The 24,787-nt window shown below is 34.8% G+C and overlaps 1 protein-coding gene across 3 annotated transcripts in view; it reads left to right on the top strand.

Moving 5' to 3' along the window:
• AGL (amylo-alpha-1, 6-glucosidase, 4-alpha-glucanotransferase) overlaps positions 1-24,787 on the top strand; it is a 73,366-nt gene that overhangs the window by 32,084 nt on the left and 16,495 nt on the right. For all 3 annotated transcript variants that reach the window (XM_055340229.1, XM_055340232.1, XM_055340231.1), the window contains exons 13-27: positions 1,383-1,506; positions 2,074-2,237; positions 3,004-3,105; positions 3,223-3,378; positions 3,475-3,625; positions 4,676-4,800; positions 4,890-5,002; positions 5,114-5,248; positions 6,931-7,061; positions 10,308-10,444; positions 10,729-10,862; positions 11,772-11,947; positions 16,077-16,179; positions 19,465-19,690; positions 20,806-20,917. In XM_055340229.1, coding sequence (XP_055196204.1) covers positions 1,383-1,506; positions 2,074-2,237; positions 3,004-3,105; positions 3,223-3,378; positions 3,475-3,625; positions 4,676-4,800; positions 4,890-5,002; positions 5,114-5,248; positions 6,931-7,061; positions 10,308-10,444; positions 10,729-10,862; positions 11,772-11,947; positions 16,077-16,179; positions 19,465-19,690; positions 20,806-20,917 — 2,089 coding nt within the window. The remainder of the gene's footprint in view (positions 1-1,382; positions 1,507-2,073; positions 2,238-3,003; positions 3,106-3,222; positions 3,379-3,474; positions 3,626-4,675; positions 4,801-4,889; positions 5,003-5,113; positions 5,249-6,930; positions 7,062-10,307; positions 10,445-10,728; positions 10,863-11,771; positions 11,948-16,076; positions 16,180-19,464; positions 19,691-20,805; positions 20,918-24,787) is intronic.

Genomic DNA, 24,787 nt, shown 5'->3' on the forward strand with positions numbered 1-24,787 from the left:
CAGGTGTTAGGGAATACTGGGCTATAAAATGTTTAACAAGTTAATATTTTTATTTCAGTTTAGGGAAGTAGATCATATTGTCTCTGATAACACATACATAACCAAATTGCCATGTATATTGTTAAAATATTACTAATATTTTATTGTTAATTTTTAAAGGATTGATATTAATGTTTTAATAATATGCAAATATCTATCTTATTGTTATTCTTAGGTTGCTTTTAATATATTAATAAACACTGTGAAGTCACTTGTTACATGTTATTATGTAAGCACTAACATTACAGTATATTAAACCTCATTTTAGCCCCATTGTTTAGCCCCATTTTATTGCTTATTTATAAAGTGTAGTATAAACAAAGGTTGTTTATCCCTCTTTGGGCTTTTTACAGAAATTGAAACAATGCCAATATTTATAGCATTATCTTCTACCTAACATAGCTTTGTAAACACAATTTTCATCCTGCTAATAAGATCTTTGGTAGCTTCCTAGTGATAACTTAGTGCTCTTTGGGAATGTATGCTTATCTGGAAAACACTTATTTCTATTTTTTTAAGGCAGCATTATAATGAGTATGTTTCAAATCATATGGTGAAAAATTGATTTGCTTTGGAAGAATTCAGTGAACATTAGTTGACAGAACAATTTTTAGCTCCAAAAACTAGCAAAGGTTTTTCCTTATTATGCTTTTAGCAACAGCAAAATATATATATAATTATAAGATTATTGTAACATTTTGGCAAAACAAAAAATTAAAACTCAATTTGCATAATTTTGAGTTACAAAATCTTCTAGCACCCTACTTGATAGCTGATAGAATTCAAATTATTTTTTATTAAATTTTATGCAAACATGTCAAAAAAAATTGGAACCAATTTGATTTCTGGTTAATAAGAGTTTATTACCATTTTTTAGGAAAAGTTGGCTTTATAAAGTATAGTCAGACTTAATCTTTGCAATAGCTAGATAACTCACCGTAGGGAATTTAGCTTCCCTAAATAATGGCTTCGTCAACTGCCTGCAAGTTAATAGTTTAGAGGTATTGAAAAAACATGTAAAACAGGGTGAAAGCTTAGCAGAATCAGTCTTATGGTTTACATTTTTTAATGTGACACTGATATTTTTCTTCTTCCTTTTTTCCCCCTTTGTGTCTCTATATTTTTGCAAATTCTAATCCTTTTTAACTATTTTATTTTCTTTATAAATTCTGTTTCTGTGTATTTCTTACATATGCACAATTAAATTTCTTTGGAAATTCTTCTGGGATTTCAATTTTGTCTTGTTCCATGACATGTTCAAATCTGTGCCCAGTCTTGTCTCCTTTCCTTCCCCCAAACTTTCTTTTCTCTTTGTGTTACATTTGTGACTGTGCTTTTTGCAGTACATGTTGGATGCTGCTAGGAAATTGCAACCCAATTTGTATGTAGTAGCTGAACTGTTCACAGGAAGCGAAGACCTGGACAACATCTTTGTTACTAGACTTGGCATTAGTTCCCTAATAAGAGGTAGGCTTGTTGAAGTGTATTTCTCATCTAAAACTTTAGTTTTTGTTTAAGCCAATTAAAAAGCATTTAGTAGCATTATATACAATGTTTAATAATTTTCAAAATAGTGTTCTTTAAATACTTCACACAAAATTTTCTATAACTCAGTCTCTTTTTATCAAGAAAAATTTCCACTTTGGGGTAAAATATCCCATTTTAAATTGAAAGACCAGTAGGATGAATTGATGACTCGTGAACAAAATCACTTGTTTTTGAAAATACACAAATCTGTTTTAATCTCCTACTTTGATAAATGAGATGATCTTAGATTTTTTTCCTGTAGATTTTATATAACCAACATCCTACTAAAAAACATGTTTCCTTTTACCTCCAGGAGCCATTTCTCTAATTATAGAGAAGACTTTTTTGTCAGTTAAACTAATAGACATTTGTTTAAATGTTTAAAGTGGTTTTATTTTTGATAATATTTATGCAGTCTTTTTTTGGAAAGTTAGTCATGATAAGAGACTAACCTCTTCTTGAACAATAATAATGAAGACCATTAAAATATTCTATAATGCTTTGCAGAGGCAATGAGTGCATATAATAGCCATGAAGAGGGCAGATTAGTTTACAGATATGGAGGAGAACCTGTTGGATCCTTTGTTCAGCCCTGTTTGAGGCCACTAATGCCAGCTATTGCACATGCTCTGTTTATGGATACTACCCACGATAATGAGTGTCCTATTGTGGTAAGCATCAAATCTGTTTCTTTTATTTACTTATTTTGCTAAACTCATACGTGGAATTTAAGAAGAGGAACAGATGAACATGGCCCCCCATGAAAGAGAGAGGCAAATCATAAAGCAGACTCAGCTGTAGAGAACAAACAGGGTTGCTGGAGGGGAGGTGGTCAGGGGATGGGCTAAAAGGGTGATGGGTATTAAGGAGGGCACTTGTGAGCACTGGGTATATATAGTAAGTGTGGAATCACTCAAGTGTAGAAACACATGAAACTAATATTACATTCTGTTAACTAACTGGAATTTAAATAACTTGAAAAAGGAAAATATAAATAAATGTTTTGATGTTCGGTTCTCTGATATTTAGTGGCAATAATATGCATATACTTCAAAATCATGTCTTAGGGCAGCCCCGGTGGCTCAGCGGTTTAGCGCCACCTTCAACCCAAGGCCTGATCCTGGAGACCTGGGATGGAGTCCCACATCGGGCTCTCTGCATGGGGCCTGCTTCTCCCTCTGCCTGTGTCTCTGCACCTCTCTCTCTGTCTCTCATGAATAAATAAATAAAACCTTTAAAAAAACAAAAAACAAAATCATGTCTTATATTTATAAGTGATTGGGTCCATAGTTTTTGAATGTTTTGTTAGTTTTAAAGCAAATTAATGTCTCTTAGTATATAACTATAGAACTATTCTTTTACTTCATTGTGCTATAGGATGGCACTTTGCATTTGAAAGAAAATAAACCTTGGTTTTTTTTTTTTATTGTTTTTCAGCATAGGTCAGAATATGATGCTCTCCCAAGTACCACGATTGTTTCTATGGCATGTTGTGCTAGTGGAAGTACTAAAGGCTATGATGAATTAGTGCCTCATCAGGTATGTTTATGTGTTGTTTTTTTTTTAAGTCCACATGGCCAACAACTTTGAGCATTTTTACCAAAAGTTCTCATTATAATTAAAATGTATACATGGCTGAGTTTTAACTTTGTTCAGATTTCAGTGGTTTCTGAAGAACGGTTTTATACTAAGTGGAATCCTGGAGCATCTCCATCAAATACAGGTGAAGTTAATTTCCAAAGTGGAATTATTGCAGCCAGATGTGCTATCAATAAACTTCATCAGGAGCTTGGGGCCCAGGGTTTCATTCAGGCAAGAAACTAAATTTTTGTAAGTTTCTTAACATTCAATTTCAGAGTAAGTCATCCCAGTTTGAGTGCTAGTATGTTTTCTTTTTCTGTTTCTCAGGTGTATGTGGATCAAGTTGATGAAGACATAGTGGCAGTAACAAGACATTCACCCAGTATCCATCAGTCTGTTGTGTCTGTGTCTAGAACTGCTTTCAGGAATCCTAAGACTTCATTTTACAGCAAGGAAGTGCCTCAAATGTGCATCCCTGGTAATGCAACCTAAAAATATTATTGTGATAATATTATATTGTTTTATTAAATCATACTAGGTTATATTAAATTGTTCTTATACATCGTATATAATAACACAGTGCAAGTGTGGTTGTAGCTGAGAAAAAGAATTCGAAATTTTACATAACTTGAGGCACCAGGCTGGCTCAGTTGGTAGAGTGTGCAACTCTTGATCTTGGGGTCATGAGTTCAAGCTCCATGTTGGATGTAGAGTTTACTTTAAAGAAAGGAAGGAAAGGGGACACCTGGGTGGCTCAGCAGTTGAGTGCCTGCCTTCGGCCCAGGGCATGATCCTGGAGTCCGAGATTGAGTCCCACATCAGGCTCCCTGCAGGGAGCCTGCTTCTCCCTCTCCCTCTGCCTTATGTCTCTGCCTCTCTCTCTGTGTCTCTCATTAATAAATAAAGTATTTAAAAAAAAAAGAAAGGAATAAAAGGAAGGAAGAAATTAATTTGGGGCAACTTACATTTTTATTACATGGAAAAATACCTGGACAGAAATATTCTCAAATATTAACATTTTTTTGAGTTGTGAAATAGCTTCATTTTCATCTTTTTTCAAAAAAAGTTTTTATTTATTTATTTGAGATAGAGAACATAAGGGAGAGAGAGAAAGCACTAGCAGGAGGAAGGGGAAGAGGGAGAAGCAGACTCCCCACTGAGTAGGGAACCCTGGAACTCTGTCCCAGGACTCTGGGATCATGACCTGAGCTAAAGGCAGACACACCCGACTGAGCCACCCAAGTGCCTTTTATTTTCATCTTAATTCATTCTCTGTTTCCTAATTTGTATAACAAACATGTATTTCTTTTATACCTAGGAAATATATGTGTATATTCATGTGTTTGTATATATGTATATACGTGTATATTTGTAGAGGATCTAAGTGTATATTTGTGTATGTGCATGTACATACATATACACATATATAAACCAAGTGAAAAATAGTTTAATATTTAAGTTTAAGTAGCAATTCCTAATTTAAGATGGTTTAATATGAAATTTCTTTGACATTTTTATATATTCATAGGCAAAATTGAAGAAGTAGTTCTTGAAGCTAGAACTATTGAGAGAAATACAAAACCTTATCAGAAGGATAAGAATTCGATCAATGGAATGCCAAATATCACAGTAGAAATTAGAGAACATATTCAGGTATTTGGAACTCTTATCTTACTACTGTGTTTAACATCTTGAGGACATTAGAATTATTGATTGAATTGTTTTATACAATTTTTTTCAAGCTTAGTGAAAGTAAAATTGTTAAGCAAGCTGGAGTTGCCACAAAAGGACCCAATGAATATATTCAAGAAATAGAATTTGAAAACTTGTCTCCAGGAAGTGTCATTATATTCAGGTATGTTGGAGTTCAAACCGTTGACTTTATTTGTAAAATAGAATACATATTCTGTTAATTTTGAATAAATCATTCCTAAAAAAATAACCACTTTTTAATTAATATTTTCAGAGTTAGTCTTGATCCACATGCACAAGTCGCTGTTGGAATTCTTCGAAATCATCTGACACAGTTCAGTCCTCACTTTAAATCTGGAAGCCTTGCTGTTGAAAACTCAGATCCTATATTAAAAATTCCTTTTGCTTTGTAAGTATGCCTTTGTTTATGGAGATTTGCCATTTAATAACTGATAAGTTTTCACAAGCCTGGTTTAAGCAGTTTTAAGGGTCCTCAATATCCTTCCTACTCAGACAGTGGTCTGAGGACCAAGAGTAATGTCAGCATCATCTTTTGTTAACATTTTGTCCTATTACTTTATCATTGGTGTATGTGCTTGCATGTGTGCACTCTCACAGTCATGCAGTCTCTATATGTAGCTATAGATTCAAGCAAAAATACACATATATATCTGTACACACATGCACACAGTTTTTTGAACTGAGGTTAAGTTGCATACACCATATTCATTACCACACCGTTTTTTAAATATTTTTTTTTTGAAGTAGGCTCCACACCCATTGTGGGGTCTGAACTCATGACCCTGAGGTCAAGAGTCACATACTCTTCCCTCTGAGCCAGTCAGGTACCCCAAGCTAAATTTTTTGTTTTTGTTCATTGGCTGTGTATTTATTCAGTGAAATATCATTTTATGTACTAAGCCATTTTTCTATTGTGCTCAACTTTTTATAAGAGCTTTCATCATTTAGGATATTAACTCTTTATTCAAACTATTAGGAAAGTAGTTGCATTTTTAAAAACTCTGATGAAGCAATTTTATGTTTCTGTAGAATGCTTATAAAATACATAAAATAAAATGCATTAAAAAAATGATGGTTATTGATCTTCAGACCTACTCAGATTATCCTTGAGCAAAGCCAAGAAATCTGCATTTTAATAAGCTCCAGGTAATTTGTATGCAAGTTCACTGGCTACATGTCAAAAAATATTTGCCTAGGATGAAGTTGATACTGAGGCTGCTGATTAATTTGATTAAACTTGATTCACAAACTGCAAATGAAGGAAGAGTCAGTCCTGGCTGAGAGGACAGAGTCTGTCAGAAATAAGGAACAAAGCACAGCCAACTATAATTCTCTCAGTTTTATAGAATGAAATGACCTGAATAGCTAAAATTACAAAAAAAAAATAGAGTTTGGGTTATATTCAAGTGTGGTCAGTTAGACAGTCTCACTACTACCTGGACAAAGAGAAACCAAAGCCATGATAGACACTTGCTTCTGACTATTATCAAGAGGCATCCTTATCTAAGAAGATCCTGGTTTCTTGAATAACCCAGTTAACGGGCAGTGCAACCTTAAGAGGCGATAGAAGGGAAAGGAGAGAAATGCTACATGACTTCTGAGGTGGTTAACTGTGACTTTTGATTATCTCTTTGCTGGTCCTTGACAAGTATTTTGATTTTAAGATAATTGGCATAAAAAGTCATTGATGTCCCACTTAGGAGAATATAAAGAAGGAGGAAAAAACCCAAGCCCATCTAGAAAGATTTAAAAAGCAAATTTGTGAGAAAAAGGTTGTAGCAACCAAAAGATATTTCCAGCATACTTCTAAGTAATAAAATTTGGCAATTGATCATTTTCTTGGCTTGAACTAAACATCACTTCTAACTGAATCCTTAGCATGTTTTATCCATTAATTATTATTTATAATGTATGTTGTTTATAATGTATATCATAATGCTGAGTTCCAAAAACATATATTGTGGTTAAAATATTTTATGGTTATGGTTCAGATTTTTCTTCTTTATTTTTATTGACAGCAGGTGAACTTTTACTGTATTTAACCATTTCTCTTTATTTTCCACTTCTTAGTATTGCCTCAAAATTAACTTTGGCTGAGCTGAATCAGGTACTTTACCGATGTGAAGCAGAAGAACAAGAAGATGGTGGAGGCTGTTATGACATACCAAACTGGTCATCTCTTAAATATGCAGGTCTCCAAGGTAAACAAATACAAGGATAGTTAAGCTTTGAGATTTTTTTGTTTTTGTTTTTTAAGGATCATATGATGTCTTCTTTATAAAATTAAAGTATGGGCTCAGAATTCAACTGCTTAAATTCAAATTGTGGCTCTGCCACCTACTCAGTCATTGACCTCCAGCAAGTAACTTCACCTCCCTGTGCCCCGATTTCTGCTGCTATAAAATGTGAATAATATTCCTGTCTAAGTCATAGGCTTTTTTGAAGACTAAATGAGAACATTTATTTGGGCCCCAAATACATTCATCTTCCTTTCTCATCTATCTGGAAGCTTTGTTGCCTTGCATAGTTGCTTTATCCTACAAAGAGAAACTTACAGCAAAATACTATGTAGTTAGAGTAGTTATAAGACAGGATATAGGACCTAATTATTTAACTGTTTAACCCATATAGTTGGAGATGTTTTCTTGGATTTTTATCTAGGAAATTTGATTTATCACACATGTGTTCCCAGTTTATATAGTATTCCACATTTCATGCCTCCTTTGCAACTCCTTATTTTCTTTGTCCATCTAACCCATCTTTAAGTATGAGTTTGATGCTTACATTTTCCACAAAGAATTCCTTGACTATTACTTTTCACAGTAATATTTTTGTCCCCTGGATATCCATTGCATTAATTTACTGTACCTCTTATTTGGCTCTTGGAATATATTGTCTTACTTTAAATTAGTACAGTGTGCTTTGTGAATATTTATTATTGTGTTTAGGAATGGGTTGTAGTGGGGATCCTGGTGGCTCAGCGGTTTGGTGCCTGTCTTCGGCCCAGGGCGTGATCCTGGAGTCAAGGAATTGAGTCCCGCATCGGGCTCCTTGCATAGAGTCTGCTTCTCCCTCTGCCTGTGTCTGCCTCTCTCTGTGTCTCTCATGAATAAGTAAATAAAATCTTAAACAAAAAAAAAAAAAAAAAAGAATGGGTTATAGAGGGACACCTGGGTGGTTCAGGGATTGAGCGTCTGGCTTTGGTTTAGGGAATGATCCCGGAGTCTTGCATCAGGCTTCCTGCATGGAGCCTGCTTCTCCCTCTGCCTCTCTCTCTCTCTGTGTCTCTCATGAATAAATAAATAAAATCTTAAAAAAAAAAAAAAAAAAAGAATGGGCTGTAGAACCAGACTCCTTGAGTTGGAGTAAACTCTATATGGCTCAGTTTTCTCATCTGTAAAATGGAAATAATAATAGTACCTACCACAAGGTTTAAATGACTTAATTCACATAAAGCACGTAGACCATGCTTAGTTCATAGCAGGTAGATTGTACCTTAAAAAAGAAGAATTTTTGCCCTTTTTACATTCTTGGTTTTTAGCTTTTGTACTTTCTACAAAACCTAGCACATAAGATGCTCTCAATAAATTTCCTTTAGGCTTCTGTACTTACGACAGTTTTTTTCTAAAGCAGTCTCACTTTCAACACAAAGTGTTTTGTGCTGTGAGAAATACAGAAATGTATATGTTACTTGTCATAGACTGCTATTTACTCCATTTTTCACTCTGAACGTTGAACTCTGTCTGGTACTTGACTGGAAAGACCACACTTTTGTGAACTTCTTTTCTGATCTTTGTCTTTCTTAAAGTTAAGTCTAGTTCTTTACTAACTCTCCTGATTTACTTTTTACTTTATATCAATCACTTTTTTCTCTGACAGTCGAAGATCTCCAATATTCCACTGGGTATTTCTTGCAGGCTGTTAATAGCAACATCCAATTAAGTCAGATTTACCAACTTCGTTGACTTTCTGTCCCCTAAACAAAATTCCCCTTCTCTTCTTCCTTGTTTATAGTAGTATGTATTCAGTCATGTTGGAATCCAGGAATCTGTTTTTGGATCTGTACCTTTTATCTGCAGTATTCAGTCAGTAATTGTGACTGGACTTTTTTCTGTGTTCTCTGTGGTATACCATATCTTTTTATTTTCATAGTTAACACCCTATTTAAAGACTAAATCCTGTCTCCAAAACCAAGTAACCAATTTTCCAACTTTTTGAAACCTCTTCCACAAAACATTCCGCCCCATTGATCAGATCTCTTTTTCTAAAATGCTGCTCCATCGTGTCACTATTATTCAACAAGTGAAACTTATATTTACTGAGCAATATTTGCCTTCCCCAAAAATGTTAGAGCAAAAGTGGAACATTATTTTATACTGTCTTGTTTTCTAGTTTTGTTTTTTGTTGTTGTTGTTGTTGTTGTCTTTTATGTTTTAAGCTTTGTTTCCTGAAGGAGGCTGTAAGCCCCTTGAGGGGAAAAAAACTACATCTTAAATTTATATATTTATTTTTTAATTTCTCAAGACCTGCTGTATACACAGTAAAATTAAACCCTAAATATATAAATAAATTTAGTCAATTAATTTGATGAGGCTATTTATTTAATATTTTTAAGGTGGAAATTATTACATTATTGGGTAATGAAAGAAGTACTATTGTTCTGTCATTGAAATAACAATCTGTATACACAGAATTCTAAGTTTCTCTTTGAGCATTACTTAAGGATATGCCCGTATACCTCACCTTGATAGCTTGTTTAGTTCTAACTTCCTTTTATTATATTTCAAGGAATCTTTCCTTTTTTTTTTTTTAAGATTCTATTTAGTTATTCATGAGAGACACAGAGAGAGAAGCAGAGACACAGGCAGAGGGAGAAGCAGGCTCCCTGCGAGGAGCCTCATGTGGGACTAGATCCCGGGACTCCAGGATCACGCCCTGAGCAAAAGGCAGATGCTCAACCACTGAGCCACCCAGGCATCTCCAAAGATTCTGTCCAAAGCAGGCTTTATTATTATCACCAGAGATGATTTTGCTCTCTCTGAAACTAGTCCTGTGATTTCCTGAATATTAATGATTCCACCAGTTTTCAACATGAGAAGATACAGACTTATCTTTTTCCCCTAATGCCTTAAGTCAGGGAAACTGCCAGCTACTTGCCTTTCGATATTATAATATTAAAATTCAGTAAACATGTCGAGTCCCAGAAGTTAGGAATCTTGGAAAGCTCTGCATAGCCCCTGTGACAATATCCCCTTCAGTATGTCTTTGTATCTCGGGTCAATGTTACCACGCTTATCTCCAGCCATGGGAAGTCCCACTGTGGTCTTTGCAGCCCTTTATCTACCTCTGTATGTGTTCACTCCAAATCATTAGAGACAGCAATAGCCCAGTCATTGGGAACAAATTGCCTCTGCCAATAACTGCATGATATTTCTATGAATTTTCAGGGTTAATGTCCGTCTTGGCAGAAATAAGGCCAAAGAATGACTTGGGGCATCCCTTTTGTGATAATTTGAGATCTGGAGATTGGATGATTGACTATGTCAGTAACCGGCTTATCTCTCGATCAGGAACTATTGCAGAAGTAAGTAAAACTATTCTAGTTCAAAAAACAAGGAAACAATAAAAACTATATTACTATGGTATAAATAAAATAGACATAGTTTTCTAGCCTGAAATATTTTCCTCCCTTCTTCATCATCTTCCAGTTCTAAAAAATGGAAATCCGGTTGATAGATTACTAGGTAGTAGAGCTACATGTTTGGATTTACCGCTTAAAATATACCTAGCCTAAAAAAATAAATAAATAAATAATACACCTAGCCTGTAAAGACACCAAATTAACTTTTAAAATTATTTTTATAACAGGTTGGTAAATGGTTCCAGGCTATGTTCTTTTACCTGAAGCAAATCCCACGTTATCTTATCCCATGTTACTTTGATGCTATATTAATTGGTGCATACACCACTCTTCTGGATATAGCATGGAAGCAGATGTCAAGGTATGTACAACAAACCTTGAGTAAATAGGCATGTTTGTGTAGAAAACATATACAGTCAGTTTATATACTCTTGAAAGACCAAAACATAAAGAATTGTCATAGATTCATACAGTTGAAAAATTTGTTAAGTGGATAGTAAATGTATTTGCATCCTTTAATCTGGAGCATACAAAAACAAACAGGGGTATTAAAATCTCTTCAGTAAAGCTAAAAAACCATGTTCATGGGAAAATTTAATTGTCTCATGTTACTGGTTTCTATTTATTCATTGACTTGTTAATAGATAAAATTTTTAGAAAATGCATGCACAGTTCTTTTTCTAATTTTTTGTCAATAGAAAAGTTACTCTGATATTTTTTTAATAATAAATTTATTTTTTATTGATATTCAATTTGCCAACATACAGAGTAACACCCAGTGAAATGAATTTACCTTTATTGGTACATTTCCCTAAAATGAAATTACAGATCAGAATGTGCCACTGAAGAGCCACCAAATTGATTTGGGCATGATTTCAGAAAGAACAAAACTTAAGCCCTTCCATTTGTTGCACAACAGGCTTTGGACTTGAAGCCAGCTATAATATTGGGTAAAATGAAAGCAGTTCTGAAATCTAACCAAATTGGAAACCTTCAGCCAATATTTACTGTTGTTACACATCTAATAGACTATTTGAAAGAAACAAATTAAAATGATACTGCTAAAAAATTCTGAAACATAGTGTATGCGAGATGAGTAAGTTCTAGAGATCTGCTGTGTAATATTGTGCCTGTAAATATTATTGCGTTGTCCACTTAAAAATCTGTTAAGAGAGTAGATTTCAGGTTTTAACACAATAAAATTTTTAAAAAGAAATAAAATTTTTGTATTTCTACAAATAATATTTTAAACTCAGTCACTTTGTTACAGCTTTGTTCAGAATGGTTCTACCTTTGTGAAACACCTTTCACTGGGATCAGTGCAAATGTGTGGAGTAGGAAAGTGCCCTTCTCTGCCACTTCTTTCACCTTCACTTATGGATGTACCATATAGGCTAAATGAGATCACAAAAGAAAAGGAGCAATGTTGTGTGTCTCTAGCTGCAGGTAAGAAATCACATACAGGTGAAAAATGTGTTAGTCAATATTATTCAAAAAGGTAAAGTTACAGGGAAATCATTATAAAAAAAAGACTCATGATGTTATCCAAAATTTTATGAGACTGCTTAGTAAAATTTCATAGATATTCACTTGTAGAACTAATATTTGTACTTACTATTTAATTAATACTGTGCAACAGGCATTATTTATGTGTTTTTCATTGTTGCTGATTAATCCTTTTCATGTTTCTGTTTTTTTGAACTCTTGACATTTCGTATTTTTTATCAGATTTGTTTTACTAGGGATCCCTGGGTGGCGCAGCGGTTTGGCGCCTGCCTTTGGCCCAGGGCGCGATCCTGGAGACCCGGGATCGAATCCCACATCGGGCTTCCAGTGCATGGAGCCTGCTTCTCCCTCTAACTGTGTCTCTGCTTCTCTCTCTCTCTCTCTGTGACTATCATAAATAAATAAAAATTAAAAAAAAAAAAGATTTGTTTTACTATGTTTAATCTTACACTTTTTTCCAAATTTAAGAAATTAACTCAATCTTGTAAATTACCAAGAGATAATGGAAAGATCCTCTACAAGTTACAAAACAAAACAAATGTAAAAAACAAAACAAAACAAAACAAATGTTAAATAATTTTTTATCATATGTCTCATTGCAATCAAATGCTTTCAACTGTATTCTTTTGGCATCCTTTCCTGCAAGTAGCATTAAAACCTGAATCAAGTAACAAATCTAAGTAAGCAAAATAGGCTAAAGAACAGGCTTTTATTTTCTTTTTTAATGTATTTCAAGCTATTTATAGAAAGTGCTTAATATTTATTTAAGGCCACTGAATTTAGAACTTTCCAAGATAAACTGAAAAGTACCAAATTGCAGGATGACAGTAATAGTACTTATGTGATTTCCTCTTTTTACCCTTAAATTTGCATCTACCCAGACCAAGAAAAAAGACTTAGTAAGAACTGACAACTAAAAAAGAAATTAACTTTTCATTTAGGATAATCATATGTTTTAATTACATAATCATGTTTTAGATTTTCACTCAACTATGTCATCTCCTCCTGGTCTTATATTTCCCCTCTAAATCCATGCAGATACTCATGAAACTGAACTGGGTCATTGAGGAAAAAAAAATTGATATGCAGAAAGTGGTTCTAAAGCCTACTGCTTAGAAGCCTATTACACAAAATAGTGATCTCAACATTCTTGATTATTCACTGCTGTTGTTAAACACTCCCAAAATAAATATACTGATAATACCAAGTATATTTATAATCAGGTATAGTATAAAACAAAAATAGAAACTAAAAAGATATGTTGATAAATATAAATAGAAGTTTTGATATTTGCTTCCAGTGTTGCAGGGGAGTGTTCTATATACTCCATACTAACAAAATATAGGACTGTACTCAGATTTGCAGACAGGTTTTTGGGGGTTCATTTTAAAATGCATACCAAAGCCTTTGGTGACAGTGGTACAAAAAATTATAATTTTAGACTTGGATAATAAATGACAAGGTAGAAATCACAAGATAGTGATCTATAAATCCTATACTCTTAGAGGTCAAAAGTTAACATAAACATTGCTACATATTAGTGCTAGAGATTTTATAGTTTTGACATCTTAACAAAGACCAATTGCCTGTACTTTAGGACATATGAGCTCAATACCACCCTTAAATCTATCTATATTCATATTTCATACAAGGTGTTAAATGGGTTAAAGTACCAGGAAGTCTGTGTGGCATAGAATACTATATATGTTAACTGCTGTTCTCATCATCATCAAAGTTACAATCATCAACCTCATATGAACCATGTCAATAATCAACCATGTGTAAATAATACACAGAGTATTTAGGAAATTTTATACCATTATTTTGGAGATGATGTAGAAAAGAAGTTTAGTTCTGAGCCTTTTTAGAAAATAATGTCTACCCTCCATAAGGTGAAGACCCAATAAGCAGAAACTTAAATTTTGAAGTATACTTAGAAATGGCCAAAATTTTCTTTTATCTAGCCAAATTATTTTGCCTCTCAATTTACCTCTTATAATTAGCTTTTTATTTTTCATTCATTTAGTAAATTTTTATATACATTATTTATATTACATACCAGTTACAATTTTCAGTGACAGTTACAGTTTGGTAAATAAGCCAAATAAGGTTTCTGTAACTGTGAATCTTATTTTCCACTAGGGAGAACTAGGGAGAGACAGTTATTCATTCAACAAACTGGAAAACAAGCAAACAATAATGTCAGATATGTTATGAATGAATGATTATGTTATGAATGAATACTGTATACATTTTATATAAGTCCTTAATTTTCCCTTCCTGAAATATGTCTTGTATTTTTGCTTTAACATAGCTCTTTTTTTGAGTAGAATGCTAGTTTCCTTTACTTTCCCATTGATTATTGTTTTTAGTACCAATGAGAATAACAGTGTATCCTTGACATGTTTTATAAGAAACCAAATTCAGGGGATGCCTGGGTGGCTCAGCGGTTGGGCTCCTGCCTTCAGCTCAGGTTGTGATCCAGGGATCCGGGATCGAGTCCCACATCAGGCTCCCGGTGTGGAGCCTGCTTCTCCCTCTGCCTATGTCTCCGCCTTTCTCTCTCAGTCTGTCTTTCCTGAATAAATAAATAAATCTTTAAAAAAAAAAAAGAAATCAAACTCAGTCTAGAAGTAAAACTTAAATTTTATCCATCAGTCACCCTATTTTTATCTCGTGCCTAAAGGTTACAGTTACCTAGAATGTTCAAGTTATTTGGCACCTGAAGTCCTTATTTTTATTTGGAAAAACTGGCCAACAAACTGTGACATTCTTAAGTTGTCTTGAATTAATGGGAAATTTGGTATTAAAATTTGACTCTAGGGCAGCCTGGGTGGCTCAGCGGTTTAGTGCCACCGTAGGCTCAGGGTGTGATCCTGGAGACCCAGGATCGAGTCCCACATCGGGCTCCCTGCATGGAGCCTGCTTCTCCCTCTGCCTGTGTCTCTGCCTCTCTCTCTCTGTGTCTTTCATGAATAAATAAACAAAATCTTTAAAAAAAATAAGATAAAAGAAAATTTGACTCTAGATTAATAGGTTAATAAACATGTTTGGTTATCATTAAGATAATCATTTCATATCTAGATTTTTTTTAAAGATTTTATTTATTTATTCATGAGAGACACACCCACACAGAGAGAGAGAGGCAGAGACAGGCAGAGGGAGAAGCAGGCTCCATGCAAGGAGCCTGATGTGGGACTCAATCCCGGGTCTCCAGGATCACACCCTGGGCTGCAGGCGGCACCAAACCGCTGCGCCACCGGGGCTGCCCCTCATATCTAGATTAATTTGTTGCCTCTAATTGCAGGTAGAATCTTTTTAGATATATCATTAATATTATATGGCACAGCTTTCTCTCGACTTTGTCTACTTTCATATCTGGAGAATGTACTTTATACGTTTATAAACTTTCACACTTGTGTTACTAAAGTGTGTGTGTATATATATATATATATATATATATATATATAATGTTTTTATATGTTAAATATTAGATCTCTGATTTCAACCTTTAATTTATTAAAAGAAAGTTTATCTGTGTATAAAGACTCACATTATAATCAATTTAGGTAAGCATCCCTCTCTAGCCCTGATTGTTTTTTTGTTTTTTTTTTTAAAGAATTTATTCATCAGAAACCGAGAGAGAGAGAGAGAGAGAGAGAGAGAGAGAGAGAGAGATAGGCAGAGGGAGAAGCAGGCTCCATGCAGAGAGCCCGTTGTGAGACTCCATCCTAGGACTTCAGGATCATGCCCTGGGCCAAAGGCTTGTACTCACCTGCTCAGCCATCAAGGGGTCCCTCTAGCCCTGATAGTTAATCTCTTTGAAGTCATAGATTCCCTTAAGAATGTAGTAAAAAAATTTTAAAAAATTTAAAAAGAAGAAGAATATGGAACCTCATCACACAAATATTGGCATAGGTTTGGGCACACATGTTGCAGAATTTTAGAGGGTTTGCAGACTCCCTCATTCTTGTTCCCCAAGCTTAGAACAACTGGCCTATGGTAATGAGTTCATAGCCTTATGTGTATTATTCAGATTAACATATTACTTTGTTGTGTTTTCTGTTAGGCTTACCTCATTTTTCTTCTGGTATTTTCCGCTGTTGGGGAAGGGATACTTTTATTGCACTGAGAGGTCTACTGCTGATTACTGGACGCTATTTAGAGGCCAGGTAGGAGATCTCTAAAAAGTTGAAATGCCAGTTTATATCTAAATGTTTTCACATGCTCTTCAAACTTTCCTTCTTACCATCTGTTTGTAACATTTGTGAGGTATGTTTTTCCTTAAGTATTTTTTTTTTACATGTTCATTTCATAAGATGATAGGATTTCAAAAGAGTGAAAATCCTTGAAGTCACTAAATTTTAGTCCTTTATGTTACAGGTCAGGTTATCTTCAGTATTTGCTAATTAATTTCAGTAAAACTAAAAAAATGTGTAACCATGTTAACTACTCACTAAAGAGTAAATTTCTATGCCTGAATTAAGTATAAGTACTCAGATTAGTGGTGGATCCCTGGGTGGCTCAGGATCCCTGGAGTCCAGGATAGAGTCCCACATCAGGCTCCTTGCATGGAGCCTGCTTCTCCCTCTGCCTGTGTCTCTGCCTCTCTTTGTCTCTCTGCATCTCTCATGAATAAATAAATAAAATCTTAAAAAAAAAAAAAAAGAACTCATTAACTTTTAGGTAAAATTCGAATTCTATCATTTTTTTTCCTTCTATAATGAAGACTGAGTCCTGTAGAAAGAATTATACCATCAGGTTTTCCTCTATGTATTGTCAGGCCTAGTAACCTCCAGGTTTGTCTTTTAGACTTAAAATAGTGTTTTCTTAATATCAGAATAATATGAATGAAATTATCAAAGGTAGAAAAGTGAAGCTGTACAGCAGTGCCACTCAAAGCAGCACAAATCAGTACTACAAATCAGTGGTGTCACCATCTCCTGAGAACTTGTTAGAAATGCAAATTCTTGGTCCTTATGCTGAACTTCTGAATATAGGGATGGAGAAGGTAGAGTAACAGATGGAAATCTGTGTTTTCACAAGGGCTCCAGGTGATCTTCTGCAGCCCAAGGCTCTACAAATTAAAACTTTCATCGGAAAAAGCATTTATATGATACCTTGTGTTGATGTCATTCGAAAAAAACTGAAGTTTGCCGCTTCAAATGAAAAAAGTTCTGGTTTTGGTCCTTTTAAAATTAAAAATTTATTTTTTAAATTGAAGATTTCTAAGTGGGCATCTGAAACACATTGCATTCTTCCCTGCTAACCTAATACAATAAGACCTTTTCTTATTCAAGAGATCATTATAGGGCTGTAGAAATTTGAGAGGCTGTTTGCTTCCTCCTTAAATACTCCTGACTATGTTTAAGAAGTAGGAAATGGAACATTAGGGTTCAGCACAGTGTAATGGTTAAGAACTTGGGTTGGGGCCAAACTGCCAGGTTCTAACCCTGGTTCTAAACTACCAACTGATACATTATTTATCTTCTTTGTACTCTGTAAAATACTGATAGTACTTACCTTACAGGATTTTTCTAAGGATTTTTTTTTCTAATGTTTTATATTTGGGGGTTGCCCAGGTGGCTCACTTGGTTAAGCGTCTGACTTTGGCTCAAGTCATGATCTCAGGATCCTAGGCTGGAGCCCCGCATCTGGCTTCTTGATCAGTGGGGAGTCTGCTTGTCCCTCTGCCCCTCCCCCCAATCGTGCTCACTTGCTCTCTCACTCTCTCTTTCTCAAATAAATAAAATCTTTTTGAAAAAAGATTTTTTTGAGAGTAATCTCTTCACCCAGCATGGGGCTCAAACTTACAACTCCAAGATCAAGAGTCACATGCTCAAGCCACTGAGCCAACCAGGCACCCCTAGAGAGGATTAAATGAACTAATACAATTAGGATCTGTCACATGCTAAGCATTGCATAAATGTTAGTTTTTTAAATCATTATTATTTTGTTGTCTGGGCTCCCAATTATTTCTACATACACTATCAACAATTTCTGCTGCTTAGTTTTATGTTATCTATCTAGATAGATGAGTATTTAGATCAGGGGTCAGAGAAATTTGGCCAATCACCTGTTTTGTATGACCTGGGTGCAAAGAATGGTTTTTAAAGAGTCATTTGAAAAAGAGTAACACAAGACTGGGACCATATATGGCCAACAGAGCCTAAAATATTTACTATCTGGTCCTTTGCAAAAAAAGTTGCCCACTCTGATCTATATGATTCTGAGAGAATAATGTATTTGTTAAGGTAGTGCTAGCTGCTCTAAATTATAAATTCATATATTTCAGTGGTTTTTCACAAATTTATTTCTCATTTCTGGTCCAAAATAGGTATTCAGGAGGCAGCTTTCCATGTAGTGATTCAGGGATCCAGGCTCCTTCATCTTGAGGATCGACCATCTCCTAGTGCCTCTGAGTACTACTCTCTAGTCAACTGGCAGAGAGGGAAGAGCCTGGGAAAAATACAGCTGTTCCATACACTTAACATACACTAGTTCCATTCACATTCTTGCTTTGGAATCCAGTAACCTGGCCACAGCTAGCTAAAAAAGTAGATTGAGGCATATAGGAAAGCCATTTGGTGGGCACAGAGAGTTCTACTTCATCCTTCTGCAGAGGTATTCATGGACAGAGGTCTTTTTATTCAAGTTTCAAGTGTATGACATTGTTCTGGATGGTTACAACTGCTCCATTCTGATTTTATTAATTGAAAATGTCACTGTCCATACTAACATTCTACTGCAGAATACAAGAAAAACCTTTTCTTGCACTATTATTTAAGAGAAAAGCATTAAACTGAGACTTAAAATTAATTAAATTTCTAAATGGTTTAGTCTAGGACATTTTAAATGACTTTTCCTAGGGTATACAGATTGCAATGCTAGGTTTTAAACCCCATTGTTATTTCTTAGTTTCATGCTCTTTTAGAAATGCTATCCCATCTTACAAAGTTGTCATTTGGTATATGATAGTACAGTAATACGTTAAAAGATAAAATATTCTCTGTCAGGTTTTTTAAATAATGATTTTCAAGGTCAGCTTTTACCCATTTGTTTTCTTATGTATTTGCTTTAGTATTTAAAATAATAAAGTTCTTGTCCATGTCGTATTTACCTACATTTTGAAATACCGCAGATTTCAAAAGTAGAATCTAGAGCTATAAGGGACCGTAAAAACCACCTAGTCCAATACCTAAATTGATAGATGAAGAAACTATCCCAGAGAGGGTAAGCTACACAGGTTGTCAAGGAAAAAGCGAAGGCTAGGATTAAGGCTTCAAGCTTTTAATTCAAGGCTTAATCTCTCATATTATGACCATTTTCTACATGAAAATTCAAAGAAATAGGGACAAGAGAGAAAATGCATCTGAAATAATAGTCACAAAAAGGGACTTAAACTTTTTAAGTGATTGTTTTCGTGTTAAATGATCCACTTAATTCTGTTGTTTTAGGAATATAATTTTAGCATTTGCTGGTACCCTGAGACACGGTCTCATTCCTAATCTCCTGGGTGAAGGAACTTATGCCAGATACAATTGCCGGGATGCTGTGTGGTGGTGGCTGCAGTGTATTCAGGATTACTGTAAAATGGTTCCAAATGGCCTAGACATTCTCAAGTGCCCAGTTTCCAGAATGTATCCTACAGATGATTCTGTTCCTTTGTCTGCCGGCACACTGGTAAAAATCCTCTTCAAACATTTTTTTTTCCTTAAAAATAACTTTTAGCTTCTGATATAAAAATGTTTGTAATAAAGATTCCAAATCTGAAAGATTCTTCAAATATTGGTATATGTTTAGCACCTACTGGTTCTATGAGCAATTGCAGAGATAAGACTTGCTTCTTGCTTAAAGAATTTTGAACATGATAGAAGAGATAATGTGTACATAACATGGTCATTGCAAAAAGTGGTGTATGGGAAATGCTATGCATAAAAGGGAGAGAGATCATCTAGTAGATGGTTCTCAGGGAGGACTTCATAAGTAGCTAAAAATTTCACCTAAACTGAACCTTAAAAGATGAGTGGGATTTCAGCAGAGGTGAGAGAAGTTGTGGGAAGACCTCAGAGATGAAAGGAAAAGTAAAGAGCAGGGTAGATTGAAGCACAGTTTAGGACATACTGCTTAGTCTATTTTGGCTTTTTGTATAGGGTACCTGCAGAGTAGTAAGAGTAGGTGGGAAAGGGTAAACCAGGTTGTAGAGCACCTGATGACCAATCCAGGGAGTCCAGAGTTTATCTTATGAACAGTGCAGAATAAATAAACATTCCAAGTGGTTTTCTTCCCAGTCAGTAATGTTCAATGATACTGTACTTTTTCCACTTCTCATCTACCTTTATATTATAACATTTGTCAAAAAAATAAGTTTTTATATAAAGTATCAGTTTATTATGTAATTTACCCCTATTACTATATATGTGGATAAGTAAGAAGAGCAATGCCAATTTAAAGTTTAGATTTCTGTATAAGATAGATACAGTTATTAACTGCACAATTCACTCTAATGGAAACTATAGAAATTCACAAGAATTATTTTCATGTGTCAGCAAAATTATAAACTATTTCATGTCACAGACATGAATAGTCAAAACTACAATACGTTAAATATTCATATGCCAGAGGCTGACTGTATGATTTGGGGTATAGGAACTCCTTTTTTCTCCAGTCCCACCCCTGATCCCCATTTCTTCTCCTAAAGAAAAATCTATGTTTTCACAAAACTTCAGCTGTGGGATTTGGGAGAAGGTAAGAAAAATGTAATTTCTAACAACTAATATCCATTATGTCTCCAACAGGATCAACCACTGTTTGAAGTAATACAGGAAGTCATGCAAAGACACATACAGGGCATACAATTCCGAGAGAGGAATGCTGGTCCACAAATAGACCGAAACATGAAGGACGAAGGTACATAACTTTACATAGTAAAGATCAACTAATGAGGTAGAATTAAACTTTTTATATTATTCATGTATTTGACAAATATTTTATTTGTGTGTAAAACTTCAGAATATCCCAATGAGAGAGATTAACATAGTTCCTGATCTCACTAGTTTAGTTTTAGTTTCTAGAGGAAAGATAAAATTTTATATATTTTGTCAGTCGATTTGAAAGGTAGTTTTGGTGATTGCGTTTATGATCATAATAACGAATGAGTGCTTACTGTGTGCTAGGCATTACGCTAACAGCTTTACCATGTTATTCCCATTTAATACTCCCAAGAACACTAGGGATGAGTTATACTGTTCCCATTTGTGTTGATAAGATGACTGAAGCAGAGTAGCTTGCTTAGAGTCACACAACTACTAAGTGGCAGAGTTAAGGTTTCATTTACAATCTGTGTAACTTAGGGTCTTATAAAATTATTTTTGTAAAAAGTTTTGTCTACACGGTTAAATAGATATACTTTTTTAACCTCTTAGAAGTTCATCATATTCCTATTTTTATGGCATACTATCATCACCGGCCAGTGCAAGGCTAATGATAATTTATTTTATTACTCTATAGAGACTTTCCATATAGGAAGTAATGCAAAGACATATGCAGGGTGACAATATACATATACAATTCTGTGTATTTATTGTCCTTTGAAACATATACTGCTTTTTTGTGCATGTAGATTTTTCTTACTTCTTAATGTTGAAAGAATTAGAGACTGATAGAAATTTGCAAACATGGGGCACTTGGAGGGCTCAGTCAGTTAAGTGCCCGATTCTTGATCTCAGCTCAGATCTTGATCTCAGGATTATGAGTTCAAGCCCACCTGGGCTCCATGTCCAGTATGGAGCCTACTTAAAAAAAAAAAAAGTTGCAAAAATGATATATAAGAGTATCCTGAAGTCTTCATCCAGCTTCCCCAATGAGGATATCTTACCTTACTGTATCTATATCTTACTGTAGTACAATATCAAAATTAGGAAACTGACATTAGTTTAATACTAGTTAACTAGACTATAGACTATATTCAGTTTTAACTATTTTTTAGAGTCTTCTTTAAATTTTTTTTAAAGATTTTATTTATTTATTCATGAGAGACAGAGAGAAGCAGAGACACAGGCAGAGGGAGAAGCAAGCTCCATGCAAGGAGCCTGACGTGGGACTTGATCCTGGGTGTCCAGGATCAGGCCCTGGACTGAAGGCAGCGCTAAACCGCTGAGCCACCTGGGCTGCCCAGTTTTAACTATTTTTACATTAACTCATTTGTGTGTGAGCATGTATGTGTGGTTCTATGTAATTTTGCCCCGTGTATAGTTTCATGTAACCACTACAGCAATCAAGACACTCAACTGTTCGGTCACCACAAAGGTCTTTCTTATGATAACCCCTTTAGAGTCACACCAACAATCCCTGGTCTCTGACAACTGCTAATCTATTATGCATCTTTGTGGTTTTATCATTTTAAGAATGTATATAGATGGAATCATATAGTATGTAACCGTTTGAGATTGGTTCTTTCACTAAGCATAATTCCCTTTGAAATCCATCCAATCTATTACATGTATCAATAGTTTATTCCATTTTATTGCTCAGTGGTATTCTCTTTCATGGATGTAACATTCACCTGTGGAAGGACATTTTGTTTTTTTCCATTTTTTGGTTGATGTAATAAATAAGGCTAATATGAACATTTATATATAGGTGTTTGTAGGAAAATAAATTTTTATTTCTCTGGGACAAATGCCCAAGTATTTGATTGGGCCATATGGTAAGTATGAATTTTTTTTTTAAGATTTTAGTTATTTATTCATGAGAGACACACAGAGAAAGGCAGAGACATAGGCAGAGGGAGAAGCAGGCTCCATGCAGGGAGCCCGACGTGGAACTCCATCCCGGGTCTCCAGGATCACGCCCTGGGCTGAAGGCGGCGCTAAACCGCTGAGCCACGGGGCTGCCCTGAATTTGTTTTTATAAGAAACTGCAAACTATTTTCTAAAGTGGTTTACCATTTTACAGTCCCACCAGCAAACTGGAGAGATCCAGTTTCTCCATGTCCACAGCAGCATTTGATGTTAATCACTTTTTTTAAGCTGTTCTGGTGGTTGGGTATACCACCACCCATTGTGGTTTTAATCTGCATTTCCCTAACAGCTAATGGTATTGAACATCTGTTCTTGTGCTTACTTGTCATCTGTAACTCTTTTTGACGAAATGTGTGTCTTTTGCCATTTTCTAATTGGATTGTTGGGTTTTTTTGTTTTTTTACTATTGGAGATTTTGTATGTGTGGCAAAATGTACATATTTACCATTTTGCCATAAAGTACATAACTTTAACCATTTTAAGTATGCAGTGGCCACTGCATCTCTAGAATTTTTCTCTAGAATTCCATCTCTAGAATTTTTCATCATCCCACACTGAAACTCTGTACCCAATAAATCATAACTCCTTATTCTTTCCTCCCCTAAACCCTATTAACCACTATTCTATTTTCTGCCTCTATAAATCTGACTGTTCTACATACCTCATATACATGGAATCATAGGGTATTTGTTCTTTTGTGTCTGGCTTATTTCGCTTAGCATTGCTATATCAGAGCTGCATATACTATACTTTTGTGCTCTTTGATTAAATACTACCTGATTCACCTGTCTATATTCCCACTAATAATTAAAATGGCTTCTTATGTGTCCATGTGCATGTTCCACTAATCTCATGGGTATAAAGCAACAAGTAATTGTTTTTATTTGCAATTCTATTACTGATGGATTTGAGTATTATTCCTGTTTATTATTTTTTAAGAAAGTTTCCTTTTCTATAAATTGTTCATGTGCTTTGCCTTTATTTATATTTCATCATTCCTATATATTTTCCTTGTTGATTTCTAGGAGTCCCTTGTATATTCATCCATTGTCAGTTTTAGATATTGCACAAACCTTTTCCCAGTCTGGCACCCAACTTAACTTTATCTATGATGTCCTTCACTGTAGTTTATTTCAGAAATCCTACCTGGCCTACAGGTACACAGATAATGTCTCATTTACTTTTATTAACTTTGTAGGCTTGCCTTTTACAAATAAAAAAGAAACAATTCATTCCATTTTAATCCATTCATCTTTTGTCCTTATGGTTCTCTTTTTTTTTCTTAAGATTTTACTTAATCTTAAACTTAAACTGTTATCTTAAAAAAACTTAAACTGTTGTGACTCTACTTTCTCTTTTCTTTGGTTATTGCCTTTTTTTAGGCAGCAATAAACTTTTTTTTTTTTTTATAAATTTTTTTTTTTTTTTATTTACAATAGTCATACAGAGAGAGAGAGAGGCAGAGACACAGGCAGAGGGAGAAGCAGGCTCCATGCACCGGGAGCCTGACGTGGGATTCGATCCCGGGTCTCCAGGATCGCGCCCTGGGCCAAAGGCAGGCGCCAAACCGCTGTGCCACCCAGGGATCCCAGCAATAAACTTTTATGTGTACTTTGATCATGTTTTCTTTCCATATCTCTTACAACATCCTCCAAGATTGATTGATTGATTTCCAGAGGCTAGTTCTTCCATCCCTAACTCACAGTACAGGAAATAGGAACAGGAGGTAAAAGAGTTTGCCTAAGGGCATGCATACATAGTCCATTAATAAACATGAGAGAAGCATTCAGCCTCACCAGTACTCAAACAAATTCATATTAAAGTGGGTCTCCATTTTTCCCTACTAAATTATCATGAGACAGTATAGCTTAAATGAAAGCACCAATGCTAGAAGCAGACTTGCTGTGGTAAAATTCCCATCTCTGCTCATTTTCTAGCTGTGTTCCCTTGGATAGGTTTTAACCTCTCTTTGCCTCCC

The sequence above is a fragment of the Nyctereutes procyonoides genome, unplaced genomic scaffold (genome assembly GCF_905146905.1).
Source record: "Nyctereutes procyonoides isolate TBG_1078 unplaced genomic scaffold, NYPRO_anot_genome, whole genome shotgun sequence".
Classification (NCBI taxonomy): Eukaryota; Metazoa; Chordata; class Mammalia; order Carnivora; family Canidae; genus Nyctereutes; species Nyctereutes procyonoides.